Source organism: Corythoichthys intestinalis, chromosome 4 (assembly GCF_030265065.1).
Source record: "Corythoichthys intestinalis isolate RoL2023-P3 chromosome 4, ASM3026506v1, whole genome shotgun sequence".
In the NCBI taxonomy this organism is placed as follows: domain Eukaryota; kingdom Metazoa; phylum Chordata; class Actinopteri; order Syngnathiformes; family Syngnathidae; genus Corythoichthys; species Corythoichthys intestinalis.
In genome coordinates, this window is record NC_080398.1 from 4,090,442 (window position 1) to 4,112,395 (window position 21,954).

At 38.4% G+C, this 21,954-nt stretch overlaps 1 protein-coding gene across 2 annotated transcripts in view; it reads right to left on the bottom strand.

Moving 5' to 3' along the window:
* Positions 1 to 21,954, bottom strand: part of si:dkey-22o22.2 (neural-cadherin) — a 213,857-nt gene that overhangs the window by 112,422 nt on the left and 79,481 nt on the right. For both annotated transcript variants that reach the window (XM_057833588.1, XM_057833589.1), the window contains exon 2: positions 2,610 to 2,798. In XM_057833588.1, the coding sequence (XP_057689571.1) occupies positions 2,610 to 2,798 (189 nt within the window). The remainder of the gene's footprint in view (positions 1 to 2,609; positions 2,799 to 21,954) is intronic.

The window sequence follows — 21,954 nt, forward strand, 5'->3', positions numbered from 1 at the left end:
TGTTGCCAGGGGTTTAGATAGTAATGGCTATATTTTGAGTTATTTTGAGGGGAAAATAGACTCTATTATATAAGCTGCACACAGACTACTTAGTTAGTTAGTTCCCATGCGGTGTACTCACTTTTGTTGCCAGGGGTTTAGATATTAATGGCTATATCCATTAATCCATCCCTTAGAAAAAACGTACATCCCTAAATGTCCAAATTGAGTACTGCTTGTCGTTTTCCCTCCAAAATGTCATGTGACTCGCCCGTCTCATCAGACCAAAGGACATGGTACAAAGTAATCCATGTGCTTTGTTGACATGTCTTCAGCAAACTGTTCGCGGGCTTCCTTGTGTACCGTCTTCAGAAGAGGCTTCCTCCTGGGGGGACAGCCATGCACACCAATTTGATGTAGAGTGCGGCGTATGGTCTGAGCACTAACAGGCTGACCCCCCACCTCTTCAATCTCTGCAGCAATGCTGACAGCACTCCTGTAACAAGTCACATGACATTTTGGAGGAAAATGATAAGCAGTAGTCAATTTGGACATTTAGGGATGTACACTTTTTCTAAGGGGTGTACTCACTTTTGTTGCCAGGGGTTTAGATATTAAACAGCTAATATTTTGAGTTATTTTGAGGGGGAAATAAATGAACTCTATTATATAAGCTGCACACAGACTACGTTTCACTGTGTCAAAGTGCCATTTTGTAAGTGTTGTCCCATGAAAAGATATACTTAAATATCTGCAGAAATGCGAGGGGTGTACTCACTTTTGTGATACACTGTATTATAACGACTTGCATTATTTTGTCACATTCTGCTGCTGGTCAGATTGTTTTGTTACAGAGCTGTGGTATGAGTTCCCGATGTCGTACCTGCATCCAATTCCAACTCATCACCAGTGTCTTAAACCGATCATAGGCGGCTTGCCGAGATACGGACTTTCTGCCTTTTGACAGTTTGTGGTTACATCCTTGCCTTGGTTTTTTTGTCTGCGGTATTCCCTTGTTTTTTTGTTTTTTTTTCAATTGACCTACTACCTACAACCTACTATCACAGGCCCTTTTTAGTCTTCCCTTTTGCGATTGCAGGTTTTTTTGGTGTGTACAATAAACCCTTTCACGCAATCCCTTTGTTACTGTTGTCTGCTTGCTTCCGCATTTGTGGACCGTAAAAGATTTGTTGGTTTTCATCTGAGGACTTGTAATTGATTGCAGCTAATAGATCGACAAACAATACACATACTATCGATGTAGAAAAAATAACATGATACTTTTGGTGTTAGTCAACGTTACTAAACAGTGTGGTCTTGAACGCTACCTGTCAATGTCAATAGACAAACACTACCGGTGTTCTGCAATTCCTTCCTACGCTCTGAGATGTTCAACACATGCGTACATCGGTTAAAAGCGGCGAGTACTTACTATTTGTGTTTCTATTGAGTCTTTTATTACCTTTTCATTGGCTCAAAATACTTTTCACATGTGTTTCACTCTAATACTTTTAACCATTGTGTTTTCTTATGGTAGCTTAAAAGCAGATTGTTAATCTGTTGACCACATTAGTCACGTAGCGCATTTACACCACCCTTATTTGGTATACGTTTAAGTATTTTCTTAAGGCAGTTTTAGTACGTTCTATCAGTTTGCATTCAAACAAAACAAGCTGAAAGCACATGGTAGTACTTTGGGTGTGAAATTCGCCAGTGTAGCACATTTTGGCTTTTGTCTACTCTTGTCTCATCCCGTCTTTCCTGTTCATTTTGCTTTTGCTGCTCATTTTGTGACACATCGACAGCATTGTCATGCTCATGAAATTGAAAGGGTTGAACAGATAACATGTTTACGTTGCAAGAGTCACACTCTGAAAGGCCGTCAGCACCACCTGTTGACGTCACCGCCCACATTGCCCACGTCAACAACAATGGCGACATACTAGTTAAACTAATTTTACAAATTGTACAAAAACGTAAACATCAAGAGGGGTTTTAATTTCAAATTATTTTAACTCATATTAACATTTATATTTTAAGAACTACAAGTCTTTCTATCCGCGGTTCCCTTTAAATCTCATGAGTTGACATACCGAACAAACAGCTCTTTATAAAAATAGAATCATGTGAAGTGGGACTTAATCACACTTAAAGTCAATTAGTGGATTATTTGCGAGTACGCGTTTCATCACGTTACACCAAAGCGATGCATCAAATAAAAATAAACTCTTTAAATAGTATCTTCTTCTGTGCTCAAAAAACGAATCAAAATACAAAAAAAAAAAAACACAGCCGGCGGCGCCCATCCGCCCACCTCGCCGCCTCTCCGGAGACGCTCCTATTATTCCCCAACGTGGGAGCCTTCTCGTGCCCCCTGGGGGAGCGTTTAGCACGCGGTGCTAAACAGCGTTTAATTGAAATTCAACAAGTCACTTTTTATTTAGATTTTAAAACCCGCGTGCCTCCGAGCTAGTGTATACGGATAAACAAGTCGATTTACATATAAAACACACAAAAAATACGTCATGATTTAATGTTGCACTAATGCTTAAAATGTCCTATGCTGTGATTGGTTAGTTTGTCACAAGGGGCGTGGCTTAGTTAAAAGACCAGAGTGACAATATGCTCACCGTCCAGTAGGAGGAACTGAGGCTGTCCGGGCGTGCTGTCGCGTTGCCGTGACGAAAGGTGGTACACCACCGACCCGGGGGCTGCGTCGGGGCCCACGGCCGCCAAGTAGGGGGCCGGGAACATGGTCCATTGCAGGTGGGCTTGACTGGACGCGCTCAGGGTCAAACGACACGGATACCATTCGTCACCTGCAAAATGGAGATGCAGAATTAGTCACATGCCAGAGCTATAGGTGGCGACGTGACCTCGAAATGTGAGGCTGTTTAAACCAATCAGATGGCTGAAAAATTCAACGTTATAGAAACAAAGATGAAGCATTATTAAATAAGCTGTATATGCTACTTGACTATAGGTAGAACTGCAAAATTATATACTTAATGGACCTGTTTGGTAGAGATACACCAGCTAACCCATAGGGCAGGTAAAGGGAGGATAGGAAAGACAAGAGTAGGACATTTACTGAGTCATTTTTATGTGATTAGTTAGCATCTACTAACAACATAAGCTAACCTTTAATCTGTTATACTCTTTTTAAATATTGCAATGATAGTTTTTTTTTTTTTTTTGGTTCTCGATAGGGTTGTTCCGATCATGTTTTTTTGCTCCCGATCCGATTGTTTTAGTTTGAGTATCTGCCGATCCCGATATTTCCCGATCCGATTGCTTTTTTTTGCTCCCGATTCAATTCCAATCATTCCCGATAATTTTTCCCGATCATATACATTTTGGCAATGCATTAAGAAAAAAATGAATAAGACTCGGACGAATATATACATTCAACGTACAGTAAATAAGTACTGTATTTGTTTATTATGACAATAAATCCTCAAGATGGCATTTACATTATTAACATTCTTTTTGTGAGAGGGATCCACGGATAGAAAGACTTGTGACTTTTGTATATTGTGACTAAATATTGCCATATAGTGTATTTGTTGAGCTTTCAGTAAACTACACTGTAGCCATTTAACTGTTCTGACCAAATGCATGATGGGAAGTGCAACCATGACTGTGCATAGTGGTACCAATTGATATATCTTCTCTGCGTTGGGAAATAACATAGGGTGTTAAGAAAAAGATCATTTACCAACTTTCTTCCCCACATTGCTTCCCACGAAGTTTTTGATCGTAGGGAGAGGGATTATAAGGCTTTAGCCAATACAAAAAAAGGCTCCAAAGGCTGCCAAAATTCACTCTACTCATTTTACGCTGCCTTTTAGCTCTATGTATTGGTAAAAGCCATTACAGATTGAACTCGACAATGCGTGAGTGGGTCGTGCAGCGCATACGTTAATTGCGTTAAATATTTTAACTAGGGCTGTCAAACGATAAAATTTTTAATCGAGTTAATTACAGCTTAAAAATTAATTAATCGTAATAAATCGCAATTCAAACCATCTATAAAATATGCCATATTTTTCTGTAAATTATTGTTGGAATGGAAAGAAGACACAAAACGGATATATACATTCAACATACGGTACGTAAGTACTGTTTTTGTTTATTATAACATTAAATCAACAAGATGGCATTAACATTAACATTCTTTAAAGCGATGCATGGATAGAAAGACTTGTAGTTCTTAAAAGTTAAATGTTAGTACAAGTTATAGAAATTTTATATTAAAACCCCTCTTAATGTTTTTGTTTTATTAAAATTTGTAAAATTTTCAGTCAAAAAATAAACTAGTAGCTCGCCATTATTGATGTCAATAATTACACCATGCTCACTCATGGTACTAACCCATAAAATCAGTTGGACCCAAACGCCAGCAGAGGGCGCCAAACGGCAAAAAACAAGTAACAAGCGAACAATACACTGTACTGTCATTTTAGTCTGTTTGAGCGGGGCATGTGCGTTAATTGCGTCAAATATTTTAACGTGATTAATTGAAAAAATTAATTACCATTCGTTAACACGATAATTTTGACAGCCCTAATTTTAACGTGATAAATTTATTTTTAAAAAATTAATTACCGCCGTTAACGGGATAAATTTGATAACCCTACCTTAAGCCTAAACTAAAGACTCTGGATGAGTGTAACATTATGTCTGTAACGTTAAATACAATTAGAAAACGACTTAATTAAAAAATATATATATTAAAAAAAAAAGGCATGCCCGATATTGTTTTGCCGATTCCGATACTATGAAAATGACGTGATCGGACCCGATCGATTGGCAGTATTAGGCATCAATTTTATTCTTTTGACTATTACTACATTACTTTGTCAACTTTCATGTGGCAAAAACCACAATTGTACTCAGCGTAGTGCCAAGGTTTTGCCTGTTTTAGCGGTTTTCTGACACTATGACGCTAAGCTTCAGTCATTTCGCATGCTGGCAACTTGACAAACTCAACTGTTGTTTCGCACTTATGAAAATGCTAAACGACCCTTAATTTAAACACTAGCATCTTTCAAGTGTGTCATTCATGCCACATCGGACATAAAAAATGAGACTACTTAACAATAAGACGACTTCTGTGTGAAATCTAGCATGAGCACAAATATTAGCATAAATATTAACAAAAAAATGAGCTGTTTTACCACTATTAGGCCACATTTTTGTTGTTGTTGACAATTTCTAAATGAGTTTGTCGACGTTCATGTGGCAAAAACACAGTTGTATTCAGCATAGCAACAAGGTTTTCGCCTTTTTTAGCGATTTGCTAGCACTATTCGCTAAGCTTTAGTCATTTCTCATGCTATCACTATTCTCTAAGCTTTAGTCATTTCTCATGCAGGCAATTTGACAAACTCAAATGACGACCCTTAATTTAAACACTAGTATCTTTCAAGTGCGTCATTCAAGTCATTTCGCACATAAAAAAATGATGCTACTTTTGTTTTGGCTTGAGCACAAATATTAGCATCATATATTAGCAAAAACATTAACTGTTCTAACTGTATTAGGCATTATTTTATTCTTTTGACTATTAGTACATTCTTTGTCAACTTTCATGTGGCAAAAACTACAATTGTACTCAGCGTAGTGCCAAGGTTTTGCCTGTTTTAGCGGTTTTCTGACACTACGACGCTAAGCTTTTTAGTCATTTCTCATGTTGGCAACTTGACAAACTCAACTGTTGTTTCGCACTTATAAAAATGCTAAACGACCCTTAATTTAAACACTAGCATCTTTCAAGTGCGTCATTCAGGCCAAATCGGACATAAAAATGAGACTACTTGACAATGCGTGAAATCTAGCATGAGCACAAATATTAGCATAAATATTAACAAAAACATCAGCTGTTTTACCACTAGTAGGCCTTTTTTTTTTTTTTTTGGACTATTTCTAAATGAGTTTGTCAACGTTCATGTGACAAAAACAGTTGTATTCAGCATAGCACCAAGGTTTTGCCTTTTTTTTTTTTTTTTTTTTTAGCAATTTGCTAACACTACTCTCTTAGCTTTTGTCATTTCTCATGCAGGCAATTTGACAAACTGACGACCCTTAAACACTAGTATCTTTCAAGTGCGTCATTCAAGTCATTTCGCACATAAAAAAATGATGCTACTTTTGTTTTAGCTTGAGCACAAATATTAGCATCATATATTAGCAAAAACATTAACTTTTCTAACTGTATTAGGCATCAATTTTATTCTTTTGACTATTACTGCATTACTTTGTCAACTTTCAAGTGGCAAAAACCACAATTGTACTCAGCGTAGTGCCAAGGTTTTGCCTGTTTTAGCGGTTTCCTGACACTACGACGCTAAGCTTTAGTCATTTCTCATGCTGGCAACTTGACAAACTCAACTGTTGTTTTGTGTGTTTTAGCGTGTTTTCCTTTACTTGTCATCGTTAGCTGTTGTTACACCTCCCCGCTTTGTAGCCAAACTAGCTAGCTCCGCGCATCGTTCCGTCAACGCCATGAAAGCCGGCGTCTCCGCGGGCCCCGAGGGGACGCGTTGACATTAGTCAACCGGCTCCTACTGCGTCTTTTATCTGCTTCCTGTTCTCCGGGAAGACAACAGCGACTTTTTTTTCCTGACGACGCCGACGAAAAAAGACACAGGTTTTGTTATGAGACTCTGGGTCGTGCGCTTTATTTTGCCGAGGAGGGATTTGTCAAGAAGACGGGAAAACAACAACTCTGTGTCAAGTTCTGCCAACAAACTGTGTTGGAGAAACAATGACACACAGAAAAAAAGAACAATTCAGTGAGTGATGTTTCAGCGCCATTGACGGCAATAGACATCCAATTTATTTTGACTGCGAAGAGAAGGTGAAGAGGGAGTTTTTCTCCCGTCCTCCTCCGCTCGGACGCCCGTCACTCGTGGCTGCCTAAATGCAGAATAATGGCGTCTATTTAAAGGGTCTTGTTTTACATACGCTGCGCCCCTCCAGCGGACAAATGGAACGCGGCCCATTAACGCAATCAACATCAACGCAGCCTGACGGCTCAAAAACAATAGGACATCGAGGAGGTGGTGTAGGACATGCAGGTAGGAGTGTAGCTGCCGTTATAGTCAACTTTGAGTAATTATTACATGAATAATAGAATATTAGAAGTAGAACTTTGAATGGAAAAGATACAATGTAGAATAAATCTTCAGAATTTAAAGTGTCATGTACGTATGGTCCTGGGTTTGATTTTATGACTTAATGTCGGTGTAATTTAGGGGATGCTAATGAGTAAAGGATACCTACAGAGGTATGAAAAAGTATTTTAAACTTTTGGAATTTCTCACATTTCTGCATGAAATCACCATCAAATGTGATCTTTGTCAAAATCACACAGATGAAAATGCAGTGTCCGCTTTAACTAAAATTACCCAAACATTTATAGGTTTTCATATAGGATAGCATGCAACCAATGACAGAAGGGGGACAATAATAAGTCAAATAAAATCATTTGGACCCAAGCGCCAGCAGTGGGCGCCAAACAACAAAAAACAAGTAACAAGCGGAAATTACACTGTACAAATATTTTAACGTGATTAATTTAAAAAATTAATTACCGAAAAATTAATTTGACAGCCGTAATTTTTACCAAACATTTTAAGTCAGGTAATCACAGCTTAAAAAAATAATCGTAATTAATCGCAATTAAAACCATCTCTAAAATATGCCATATTTTTCTGTAAATTATTGTTGGAATGGAAAGATAAGACAAGACGGATATATACAGTCAACATACTGTTCATAAGTACTGTATTTGTTTATAATAACAATAAATCCACAAGATGGCATTAACATTATTAACATTATTTTTGTGAAAGGGGTCCACATTTGAGTGTTGACTTCACAACATATGAGACCTCTGATAGTTTGTATATTGTGATTAAATATTGCCATCTAGTGTATTTGTTTAGCTAAACGAAATGTTTGAATAGAGTTTGACCAAAGTCTGAGTGTTATTTTGCATCGCTATTTTGTTTGGGAATGCCAGTTCTCTTTGCATTGAGTGCTTTTCTTTTTGTGAATATTATTTTTTTTTTTGAGAGATAGGAGTATTATTTTTGTTGTGGTTTCAGTAAATGATACTGTAGCGACTTAACTGTTTCGCCCAAATGCATGATGGGAAGTTGGGCAACCATGACCGTCAGTGGTGGCTGCAAATTGTATATCTTCCCTGCGTTGTGTTAAATACATGGTGTTGAGAAAAAAATCATCTGTCATTCTTCCCCATGTCGCTCGCCACAAAAGTTGTGGAAAAGTTGTAATTGTTGTGGAAAAGATGCCAAAGCTTATGCTAATATGTAGCGCGGCCCCAATGAAGGCCTGTGTCCACTCCACTCACTTGTCTCTTCCTCTTGGCTCTCAATATACAGTGGGGAGAACAAGTATTTGATACACTGCCGATTTTGCTGGTTTTCCCACTTGCAAAGCATGTAGAGGTCGGTAATTTGTAAACTTCTCTTCAAGTGTGAGGGATGGAATCTAATACAAAAAAACAGAAAATCACGGTGTATGATTTTTAAATAATAAATTTGCATTTGACACGCGTGAAATAAGTATTTGATACATCACAAAAATCGAACTTAATATTACCGAAACCTTTGTTTGCTATTACAGATACCAAACGTTTCCTGTAGTCCTTGACAAGGTTTGCACACACTGCAGCAGGGATTTTGGCCCGCTCCTCCATGCAGATCTTCTCCAGAGCCTTCAGGTTTGGGGGCTGCTGCCGGGCAACACGGACTTTCAGCTCCCTCCATAGATTTTCTATCGGGTTTAGATCTGGTGACTGGCTAGGCCACTCCAGGACCTTAAGATGCTTCTTACGGAGCCACTCTTTGGTTGCCTTGGCTGTGTGCTTTGGGTCGTTGTCATGCTGGAAGATCCATCTTCAGGGCTCTCATTGAAGGAAGGAGGTTGTCAGCCAAGATCTGGCGATACATACAGTAGCCCCATCCATCCTCCCCTCAATACTCGTCCTGTACCCTTGGCAGAGAAGCAGCCCCAAAAAAATGATGTTTCCTCCTCCATGTTTCACGGTTGGGATGGTGTTCTTGGGGTTGTACTCATCCTTCTTTTACCTCCAAACAAGACGAGCCGAGTTTAGACCAAAAAGTTCCATTTTGGTCTCATCCGACCACATGACCTTCTCCCATTACTCCTCTGGATCATCCAGATCGTCAGTGGCAAACTTCAGACGTGTCTGGACATGCACTGGCTTCAGCAGCGGGACCTTGCGTGCGCTGTAGGACTTTAATCCATGACGGCGTAATGTGTTTCCGATGGTTTTCTTCGAGACAGTGGTTCCAGCTCTCTTCAGGTCATTGACCAGGTCCTGCCGTGTAGTTCTGGGCTGATCCATCACCTTCCTCATGATCAGTGATGCCCCACGAGGTGAGATCTTGCATGGAGCCCCAGAACGAGGCAGATTGACCGTCAACTTGAACTTCTTCCATTTTCTAATAATCACTCCAACAGTTGTTACCTTCTCACCAAGCTGCTTGCTTATTTCCCTGTAGCCCATCTCAGCCTTGTGCAGGTCTATTATTTGATCCCTGATGTCCTTACACAGCTCTTTGGTCTTGGCCATTGTGGAGAGGTTGGAGTTTGTTTGTTTGAGCATGTGAACAGGTGTCTTTTATAAAGGTAACAAGTTCAAACAGGTGCAGTTACTTCCGGTAATGAGTGGAGAACAGGAGGGGTTCTTAAAAAAGAACTAAGAGACGAAATATTTACTAGTTGGTAATGTATCAAATACTTATTTCATGCAGTTAAATACAAATGTATTATTTAAAAACTATACAATGTGATTTTCTTGATTTTTGTATTAGATTCCGTCCCTCACAGTTGAAGAGAGTTTATGATACAAATTACAGACCTCTACGTGGCTTGCAAGTGGGAAAACCAGCAAAATCAGCAGGGTATCAAATACTTGTTCTCCCCACTGTGCATACAACGGCACCATTGTAGTCGGTTTGCGGCAATGCATGAGTGGGTCGTTCCGCGCATGCGTTAAATGCGTTAAATATTTTAACATGATTAATTAAAAAATTAATACCGCCTGTTAACGCGATAAATTTGATAGCCCTAATTTAAAACTATACTATACTATACTATACTATACTATACTATACTATACTATACTATACTATACTATACTATACTAGGGTGACTATATTTTGATTTCCAAAAAAGAGGACACTCAGCGCGGCCTCAAGATACTTGAATTTCACTCGAAGTTCACTCAAAGATGTCTATATCACTTTAATATAGTTAAAGTGTGCCCCCTCACTCTGGATGGGAAAATGCAGTTTGAAAATAAAAAAAATAAAAAAATGACTAAAATATAATGTATATATATATAATGCAGGCCCATGGAAGTGTAGTCCAGTCAATACACATACACACAGTAGGCTATGTGCCAACTAAACATTTTTATAAATTACTATCACGACAATTGTCCTTGACAAATTGTTATTCCCATTCAATTGATTTTCTCATTCAATGTTCTAGATTGCACACAAACAATAACTGAAGTAAACTGACAAACTATTCAACCAGCATGTTTCCAAACGTACTAGTTCAAAACTACGTTTCCCATAATGCCTAGCATGGATTAGCTTACTGTTAGCTAGCTGAGGCCAAAATCAAACTTTGCTAGAAAAGTTCACATTCATCGGCAGCTCAACGATGCGACACCAAATGGGATTTTACAGTCAAAGCTATGACAGAAGTCAACAGTTGCCATTATATATGTATTTATCATAAAAATATAAATAATAATAAATAAATAAAAAACTTCAGGCATTGTGGCCAAATCGTCAACCCAGTAGATGGCGGTAATGCCTCATGATAAGGGTAAACTGCCAACAAAAACAAGAAGAACTACTCCTTCCCTCCCTTCTAGTAGGAGCCATGTCAACTGCTGCCACCCAGCGGCCGGAGGGATTCTCTTCAAATTGGTCCAGTGAAAAATCATAAAAACCTGACATTTTTATGAATTTATAAAACCCGCCCGGACGACGAGGATACTACGTGAAAGTAGGACTTGTCCGGGCAAAAGAGGACGTTTGGTCACCCTATACTATACTATACGATACGATACGATACTATACGATACTATACTCAGGGGTGCACATAATTTTTTTGCCCAGGTTCTCAGAGGAGGACCTGGAGATGCGACTTGGTCCTCATTGAGCTTCAGAGCCGACCCGCCTGATGCGATAAAATTATGACAAGCTTTACTTGGAGCCAATTACCTTAAATTAATTTTATTAACAATTAACACTTGATTAACATCAACTGGCACAACAAAATTGCCATTACTCTGAAGTGAAATGTAAAGAGATATACAGGGTTACGCATATTTTTTTTGCCTCCCACATTAACTCCAAGCCTTTGTAAAAGTGGGATGTCCACCTCTTAAGAGCTCATTGAACGTGCATGTTTAGCTTTGTGAAATGCGAGCAAAAACACGTTTGTCAGTGCATGGCGCTGTTCTTTATTAATTTTACTCCGCCACTTGTCCATAGGGCGAGTAGGGTCCTGTCTGGTATCGATAGTTTGCTTAATTGCCATCATGCTCTCTGTTTTTTTCGTGATTTTCAAAGTTTGGATGGCTGAAATTCTTTGACCCTACATAAAATGCGCTGCTCTTATCAGCGACATTGAGATTCTCACGGCAAGTTTAGCACCACATTTCCATGAGAGCATCATTTGCTTCTAGCCATGGTACCTCCTGCAGCCACTTTTCAGCAAAAGTCCTTTTTTTCGGTAGCTCTGGTGACGTCTCTGTCGTCTGCAGTGTTGTTAATTTTACTTTAAAAAAAGTAATTAATTACAGTTACAAAGTACTTCTCCCAAAAAGTAATTGCGTTAGTAACTCAGTTACCTGAATGTAAGAGTAATTAGTTACTTGGAAAAGTAACTAGTGGTCATTTTTTTTTTTTTCTCAAAAAAACAAAAAACAAAAACAGGTCACGCAATGTGAAGTTTAAAGGGTTTGGGGGACAATTGGCCCTAGCCCAATTCTTTACCCTCCACTTAACTAGACACAAGGGTATTGCGATAACTAGATAGTAACCTTTGCTATGTGTGGAAGTCATTTAAAGTTGTGAATCAACTGTTAAAGTTGTTAAAATTGCTCCTGTTATTTCATTAGTTCCCTTCTGTCTACTTTAAACATGTGTAAGTTTTAAAACTGTTTCATCATTTAAAGATAGATTTAAGTTAAGATTTTGCCGATTTAGGAGCATTTTAGATTTAAAAAAAAAAAAAAAAGTTACTTAGGTTCGCTATGAAGGATCTCTACATCAGAGCCTTCCTGAGAGGTCTACTGCTTCAAGATGGCGGCTGTTTACTAACGCATGTAGTCATTAAAACATGTTGCCAATGCAGCTGTCATCTAGTTCTATAATATGATATCTACCGTGTCATGTGGGTGTAGTTTGTCGGCTTTGGCTACAGTCAGGTATTATTGGAGCCACCTAGCATCGCGGTTGCAACGACGTCTTCCCCACTCCTGCTCTGCTCTCTCGTCTCCGTGAGTCCGTTTCTCTCAGACTTTTTTTATTCAGCCAATTTAGTAACGCATAGTAACGCACGCCTTTCCCGCCTCAGTAACGGTAACGGCGTTGCCAAGATAAGAAAAGCAATTAATTAGATTACTCATTACTGAAAAAAATAACGCCGTTAGTAACGCCGTTATATTCTAACGCCGTTATTAACAACACTGGTCGTCTGTCTGTCTTTTCCCCAGGAATCCTGGGGAAGATTATCGAAAGGGTTGTGTTTGAACAGATCCAGACTTTTATGATGCAAAACAATCTTTTTAACTCATTTCAGTCTGGATTTTGGCCACAACACAGCACCGAGACCGTGCTTATCAAAGTCCTAAATGATATTCGTCGGAATACCGATGCAGGCAAATCATCTGTTCTGCTACTATTGGATCTCAGCGCCGCATTTGACACGGTTGATCACAACATACTACTCAGCAGATTGGAACAGTGGGTAGGGCTTACTGACACTATTCTTCAGTGGTTCACATCCTATTTACATGATAGAGATTTCTTTGTGTCAATTGGAAACTATCAGTCAGAACGAACCAAATTCACGTGTGGAGTCCCTCAAGGGTCAATTCTTGGACCAGTCTTATTTAACATCTATATGCTTCCGTTAGCTCAGATAATGGAACAGTATGACATCTCCTATCCCGCCTATGCAGATGACACACAACTGTACATTTCTGTGTCCCCACATGATTATAGTCCGTTAGTCTCCCTGAGTAAATGCATTCATCAAATCAATGAATGGATGTGCCAGAATTTTCTCCAGTTAAATGTGGAGGAGACAGAGGTGATCATTTTTGGGCCAAAAAAGGAAAGGTCAAAGATAAGCAGCCAACTTAGCACAATGTCACTTACAGCTACAAATCAAGTCAGAAACCTTGGCGTAATTATTGACTCAGACCTAAAATTTGATAGCCATCTAAAGTCCGTCACTAAATCTGCTTATTACCACCTAAAAAATATAACCAGAATTAAGGGGCTTCTGACTCAACAAGACATGGAAAAACTTATGCATGCATTCATTTTCAGCAGATTGGACTACTGCAACGGTATATTTACAGGTCTTGATAAAAAATCAGTCAGGAAGCTGCAGCTAGTACAGAATGCTGCAGCCAGAGTCCTCACAAATACAAGGAAGCTGGACCACATTACACCAGTTTTGAAATCGCTACACTAGCTTCCAGTGAGTCAAAGGATAGACTATAAAATACTACTGCTCGTCTACAAAACACTTAATGACCTTGGACCAAAATACATGCTTGACTTGTTAGATTCCTATGAGACATCTAGACCCCTAAGGTCGCCTGGAACGGGTCTTCTGCATGTTCCAAGAACAAGAACCAAGCAGGGTGAGGCAGCATTTAGTTATTATGCTCCTCACCTCTGGAACAAGTTACCCGAACGTCTGAAGTATGCTCAAACTGTTAGCTCCTTTAAATCAGGGCTAAAAACGCATTTGTTTGGCACTGCATATCCATAACTGTCTATATATTTCAACCTACCTGCCTTCTATTCCTCTTGTGCTTATCTCCATTTCTGATTTCAATGATTCTTAGTAGTAGTAGTTTTTGCTTTATTTTTATTTTTGTTTTATTTTTATTTATTTATTTTTATTCTGTGATTAAATGCGATCATTTGTCTTGGTTTTTACGTTGTGTTGATTTAAATGTGATTTTTATGGTCTTCATGTGATGTAAAGCACTTTGAATTGCCTTGTGTTGAATTGTGCTATATAAATAAATTTGCCTTGCCTTGCCTTGCCTTTTGACGGGTGTGGGGGAACACGGAAATAATTATTCAGTGGGACCTGCCTCTTTGACATTTTGAGAATAGATTTTCTCGTGTCCGCCGCAAATACAGTGGTCAGCCATCGGTACGCAAAAGCGTATTGAAGCCGTTGAGGATCAACGCATTTGTCTCCGTCCAGTACGCATGCGCGCATGCGTACCACTTATGTGCACCCCTGACTATACTATACTATACTATACTATACTATACTATACTATACTATTCAGTTCTCAGGGCATGGTTCACAGCAATGAATGCCTGTTTTGTAAAAAAAAAAAAAAAAAAAACATCCTTGCAAGTTCAACTGGAGGGTAGTATCAAGGAGGTTATCTGCTCGTCACTTCTCTGCTCATGTTAGACCAAATGTTAGGTTTGTGGTCTAAAAACAACGCAGGCAGCCGTCGTCGGCCCGCTCGAGCGTACCGGAAGACGAAGACGGGACGTTCACAAAAAGGCGAGCGCTGACCGCAGCCAGGCACACGTTTGCGCTTTCACGCGTGTTAACGTGACGCTTGTCTGACACGAAAGCAGCGCACCGTGCTAAGGATTGTTAGGACGGCGGCCGCCTCCTGTCGCTCTTTTGTCACTTTGTGTCCGCTGCATTTTTTATGCGGGAGAGGTGACGGCGGAAAGCGAAACCCTCGAGGCGACGCCGGCCTCTGCTCGCTTCATGAATACGAGTTTGTAAGGGCTTTTTGAGTCAGAGGCTCAATGAACTCGAGCTAGCACGAGTCTAGGCGCCAGACTTTAATGTGAGTTGACTTCCTGTAATGTGCTTCTTGTTAGCCACGCCTTCACCTGATTTAGCCGCTAAATGAACATGTGCTGAGTTGGGTCGATGTTGATTCTGGGTTGGTTTTCTAATGATTCCATCATGTTGGTCCTGTATTGAATTTGTTGGGTTCTCTGTGGGTTCTGGGATGGTTTGCGTTTTGAATTGGGTTCTGGTTCCATGACAAGTCTCGTAATGTACTGACAACTCGTTTCAAGAATTGCTAAACTCAACTAGGGCTGTCAAATGATTAAAATTTTTTAATCGAGTTAATTACAGCTTAAAAACCAATTTATCGGAATTAATCGCAATTCATACCATCTATAAAATATGCCATATTTTTCTGTAAATTGTATATATATTCTGTAAAATAAATTGTTGGAATGGAAAGATAAAACACAAGATGGATATATACATTCAACATACGGTACATAAGGACTGTATTTGTTTATTATAACAATAAATCAACAAGATGGCATTAACATTATTAACATTCTGTTTAAGCAATCCATGGATAGAAAGACTTGTAGTTCTGAAAAGATAAATGTTAGTACAAGTTATATAAATTTTATATTAAAACCCCTCTTAATGTTTTCGTTTCAATAAAATTTGTAAAATTTTCAATCAAAAAAATAAACTAGTAGCCCGCCATTGTAGATGTCATTAATTACTTACACAATGATCATGGGTGCTGAAGCCTATAAAATCAGTCGCACCCAAGCACCAGCAGCGGGCGGCAAAACTCCATAAAACACAATTAACAAGTGGGCATTTCACTCTACTGTCATTTAAATCTGTCTGAGCGGGACATGTGCATTAATTGCGTCAAATATTTTAACGTGATTAATTTAAAAAATTAATTACCGCCCGTTAACGCGATAATTTTGACAGTCCTAGTTTTAACGTATTAACATCTCGTTTTAAGGTAACGATAACCTTTTTTTAACGTAGTGCCATCTTCGTTCAAATGTAATGTCAACTAGTGCTGGAACGATTAATCGATTAACTCGAGTATTCGATTAGAAAAAGATATTGGAATTAAATTTTGCTGCTTCGAGTATTCGTTTAATTAAAGTGGTGTTGTAATTAGATGTTACGTGCCAAAGATGGCTCGCGAAAGGCGTAACATAAAACAAGCCACACAACTGTACAAGTGGACACAAATTTATTTACACAATAATCAAACTCGCAATGAATATGTACAAAATGCCGAGGAAGCGTGACTTCAGGGTAAGCCCAGGCCAAAACAACAAACAAAAGGAGCTACACTTAAACCCCACCCGCTAACTAAACCCTGGTCATGTAAAAGGAACAAAGAAAAGACAGCGTCTAACCTAACTTCCTACTCTATACAAAACAGGAGAAAACAGGTTGAACAGAAATGGCGACTTACCCTTACTTGCTTCAGTGCTCTTATTTACAGTGGTGAACAAAAACGATCAAAAAGTCTTTTTTCAAACTTGAGGGGGTCGTCTTATAATCAGGGCCGCCTTATATTCGGGCCAATACGGTATTTTATAGCATTTAAGCTAGCGGACTTTTACTATGCAAATTAGCCAATTGTTCTTTTGTTGTACCTAGATTCTTATTTATTTCTTTGTTTTCTACACAGTTTGATGCTCAGCTACGTTAAAAAAATATATATATATTGTTCCTTATCCGATTACTCAATTATTCAAACTAACTAGTTCATCGATTAATCGACTACTAAAATAATCGATAGCTGCAGCCCTAATGTCAACCTTGCAAAGTCCTGCACCTACTGAGTACAACTGCGCATCCTCAAACCCTGAGGAAATATGGGGGGAAAGTAATGTTTTTAGCATTTTGCCTTCGCCACCAACTAGTCGGTGAAACGAGGTTTGCAATACATTAAAACGAAGTTGGCATTATGTTAAAACGAGGTTATCAATACGTTCGAACGAGATGTTAATACGTTAAAACGAGGTTAGCAAAAGGTTCAAACAAGTTTTCAATAAGTTAATACAAGCTGGCAATATGGTAAAACGAGAAACCCCTGGTAGAAATATATTAGCTGTAATATTAACAATTCTAACTGTTATTGGGCAACATTTTTATTCTACATGAGTTTATCAACTTTCATGTGGTAAAAACCACAGTTGTATTTAGCATAGCGACAAGGTTTTGCCTGTTTTAGCGATTTGCTAACACTTCGCTAAGCTTTAGTCATTTCTCAAGCTGGCAACTTGACAAACTCAACTGTTTTTTTGCACTTAAATGCACGCTAAATAAGCATTATTTTAAATGCTAGCATCTGTCAACCGTGTCATTCAAGTCACGCGGCACATAAACAAATGATAATACTGTTTTATCTTGACAACAATAGCTGCTTCTACATGGAAATCATGCATTAGCGGAAACATTAGCTGTAACATTAGCTGTTCTGTTATTAGGCAACATTTTTATTTTTTTGACTGTTTCTACATGTTTTTTTCTACTTTCATGTGGTAAAAAAACAGTTGTACTCAGTGTAGCGACAAGGTTAGTGTTAGCAATTTGCTAACACTATTCGCTAAGCTTTAGTCATTTCTCATGCTGGCAACTAGACAAACTCAACTGCTGTTTTGCACTTAAATACACGCTAAATGAGCATTATTTTAAATGCTAGCATCTGTCAACCGCGTCACTCAAGTCACACGGCACACAAACAAATTATACTACTTTTTTATCTTGACAATAAAAGCTACTTCTACATGGAATCTAGCATTAGCACAAACATTAGCAAAAATATTAGCTGTTCTAACTGTTATTTGGCATCATTTCTATTCTTATGACTGCTTCTACATGAGTTTTTCAACTTTCACGTGGTAGAAAATACAGTTGTACTCAGCGTAACGACAAGGTTTTGCCTGTTTTAGCAATTTGCTAATGCTACATTGCAAAGCTTTAATCAATTCTCAGGCTAGCAACTTCACAAACTCAACTGTTGCTCTGCACTTAAATACACGCTAAATGAGCTTTAATTTAAACACTAGAGTATGTCAACCGCATCACTCAAGTCACACGGCACATAAGCAAATGATACTTCTGTTTTATCAAGACATTAAAAGCAAATTCTACATGAAATCGTGCATTAGCGATAACATTACCATCAACATTAGCAAAAAGCTAAGCAGTTTTAACTGTTAAAAGAATAAAAATGTTGCCTTATGACTGTTTCTTCATGAATTTTTTAACTTTCATGTCGCAAAAACCACAGTTGTACTTAGCATAGCGACAAGGTTTTGCCTGTTTTAGCAATTTGCTAACACTATTCGCTAAGCTTTAGTCATTTCTCAAGCTGGCAACTTGACAAACCCAGTTGTTTTTTTGCACTTAAATACACGCTAAATAAGCATTATTTTTAGGGCTGCAGCTATCGAATATTTTAGTAATCGAGTAATCGACTGAAAATTCTATCGATTAATCGAGTAATCGGATAAAACAAATATATTTTTAGGTGAAGAGCAATTATAGATATACATGAGAAAACAAGACATTTTATCATTTTCAGTCAATCAATGTCTTTATTTTTGATGTATATTGTTAAAAACAGCCAACAATTGTATCTCAGATGTAACTAGAATTTTAAAAAATGACTAATTCACTGCTTTCACTCAAAAAACCTTTAATCTTATTTTTAAAAAGTATATATATATATATATATATATATATATATATATAAACACACCTAAAAATGCCTTTACGCTTGATAACACACATCACTTAAAAGTTAGGATTTTTTCCCACGTTTTTCAATTAAATTTCTATTTGTGTCAAGCCATTTTTAAGTTCTAGTTAAGTTTTAAGTTAGTCTAAACTGTAAGTCCTGATAGGATTTTGAGTTTTTGCACTGTTCAAAATAAATGTATGATACAGGCTGTATTGGAGCACATTAGGGACTAGTGCTACTTGGTGTTTTATCCATCAATGACTACTGAGCTAAAATTGATAGTTAGCATTATTGAGTTTTTATTTGACACCCTCATCACTCCACAACGCTATGTTATGTTAAAGCCTGTATGAAAGACACGTTAGCCACGCATCGAAAGCGGTCTTAATTGAAACCTAGCCCTCCGCAATGCTAACGTAAGGTGAGCTAGTAGTGACAGTAATGTTAATCTTATATATTAGCGCTTAGCGCTCTTTATTAGCGCTTAGCGCTCTACTGCTTTAAGATGGCGGCTGTTTGCTAACGCTGCCCAGACGCGGCCTAGTCTTTCACTGTGCATCTAGTTCAACATACATGTGATCTCTATGAGACGCACCAGATGCTACCTGTTACCAATGTAGCATTGTGCGGGCTAGTATTTAGCAACGTCGGCGTCGTTTGTGGTGGCTGTCGGCTGCGGTAAGTTTTTTTTCCCCCCCTTCTTCCTCTCCGCACGCGACAGCGCGTTGTCCCGCATTAAAAGTAGTCCTAGCAAAACGTGACGCTTAGAGCTGTCAAAATAAACGATTACTCGAGGTGAATAAAATTACTCGGATCAGTTTTTAAACTCGAGTTACTCGAGTTGCTCGAGTATTCGTTTCAGCTCTAATTATTTTAAATGCTATTATCTGTCAACCGTGTCATTCATGTCACACGGCACATAAACAAATGATGACACTGTTTTATCTTGACAACAATAGCTGCTTCTACATGGAAATCATGCATTAGCAGAAACATTACCTGTTCTGTTATTAGGCAACATTTTTTATTTTTTTGACTGTTTCTACATGGGTTTGTCTACTTCCATGTGGTAAAAACCACAGTTGTACTCAGTGTAGCGACAAGGATAGTGTTAGCAATTTGCTAACACAATTCGCTAAGCTTTAGTCATTTCTCATGCTGGCAACTAGACAAACTCATCTGCTGTTTTGCACTTAAATACATGGGCAAATAAATACATCAAATACTTCAAATGCTAGCATCTGTCAACCACGTCACTCAAGTCACCTGGCACACAAAAGAATTATACTACTTTTTTATCTTGACAATAAAAGCTACTTCCACATGGAACCTAGCATTAGGTCAAACATTAGCAAAAATATTAGCTGTTCTAACTGCTATTAGGCAGCATATCTATTCTTATGACTGTTTCTACATGAGTTTTTCAACTTTCACGTGGTAGAAAACACAGTTGTACTCAGCGTAACGACAAGGTTTTGCCTGTTTTAGCAATTTGCTAATGCTACATTGCAAAGCTTTAATCAATTCTCAGGCTGGCAACTTCAACTGTTGCTCTGCACTTAAATACACGCTAAATGAGCTTTAATTTAAACGCTAGCGTATGTCAACCGCATCACTCAAGTCACACGGCACATAAGCGAATGATACTTCTGTTTTATCTTGACAATAAAAGCTACTTCTACATGAAACCATGTATTAGCAATAAAATTAGCCTAAACATTAGCAAGAAAAATCGCTATTTTAACTGTATTAGGCAACAATTTTATTCATTTGACCGTTTCTACATAAGATTTATAACTGTCAGTTGCCCCAAAACATATTTGTACTCAGTGTAGCGACAAGGTTTAGCCTGTTTAGCAGTTTGCTAACAATATTCGCTAAGCTTTAGTCATTTGACATGCTGGCAACTTGACAAACTCAACTGTTGTTTTGCCCTTAAACATGAGCATTATTTTAATCACTAACATTTGTCAACAAGTTACGCGGCAAACATTTGCATAAACATTAGCTGTTTTAACTGTATTAGATATCATTTTTATTCTTTTAAATGCTTCTACATGAGTTTGCCTGTTTAGCAATTTGCTAATGCTATGAAGCTGAGCTTTATGCATTTCAAATTCGGGCAACTTGACAAACTCAACTGTTGTTTTGGGTTTTAGCATCTGTTTTTCTTTATAGTCACCATCTTTGGCTGTTGCTAATTAGCCTAAAATTGGTGCTAATGCTAATTTACAGCTAAAATGTTATCCCCAGAGTAACATAACAGTAAACATTTGAATTTTCTCGGAGTTTATCAGTCGACTACAACTTCTGACAACAAGTCAACACCAAAAACGTCCCGTTTGGAGTCTAAACATTGTTGTCATGACAAACCTTCGGATCGACTTAAGCCAAATAAGCGTGGGATGCCCAAAAAGTCTTTTAACGTCAGCGTGTACACGTTCGCGTACTCGTGTTTGTGTCACACCGGCAGCTTTTCAACTCGAGCAGACTGCGATTTGATGTGATTCGGCGTGAAGGCGCCAGAGAAGTAGAAGAAACTCCTGCACGCCGCTTCACCGGAGGAGCGTCAATTAGCGGAGGGAAGGAAAACAAGATGCCTCGGGGGTGAGGGGAAAGGATGAAGGAGGTGCGAGGTGGAAAGCGCAACGGCGGAATGATGAGAAAAGAAGGAAATCGTTGGAAGGGGGGAAGCGGATGCCAACTGGTAGTCATTAGCGCGGCCGAGTATCAGGCTTAATTTTTAACATTGCGTTTAAGTCGTTGGCTGCTTTTGGACTATAGTGACGGTTTTGAGTTACAAGTCCGACTCGTATTTCAAAGTACTATTAAAAATAAAGTGTAAGACGCTCCAAACCAATATAAAATGCTTTTTCTTGTTGTTGTTATTGTTGAAAATGTTACCTGGCAGTAAACCTTATTTGTTGTTTTACTTTAAAAGTCCTATGGAAATGTATAGAGGACCAGGTGTTCCAAAATTAAATAAACAGACAGTAAATAAATAAATAAATGTGTCATTAAATATAAGTGACACCAGAATGCCCCCAAGTCATCAGGAAATGAGCTGATCTCAACAGGAAGCGACCCCTATATGTCCCGAAATCAACAGGAATTGAGCCGATATCAACAGGAAG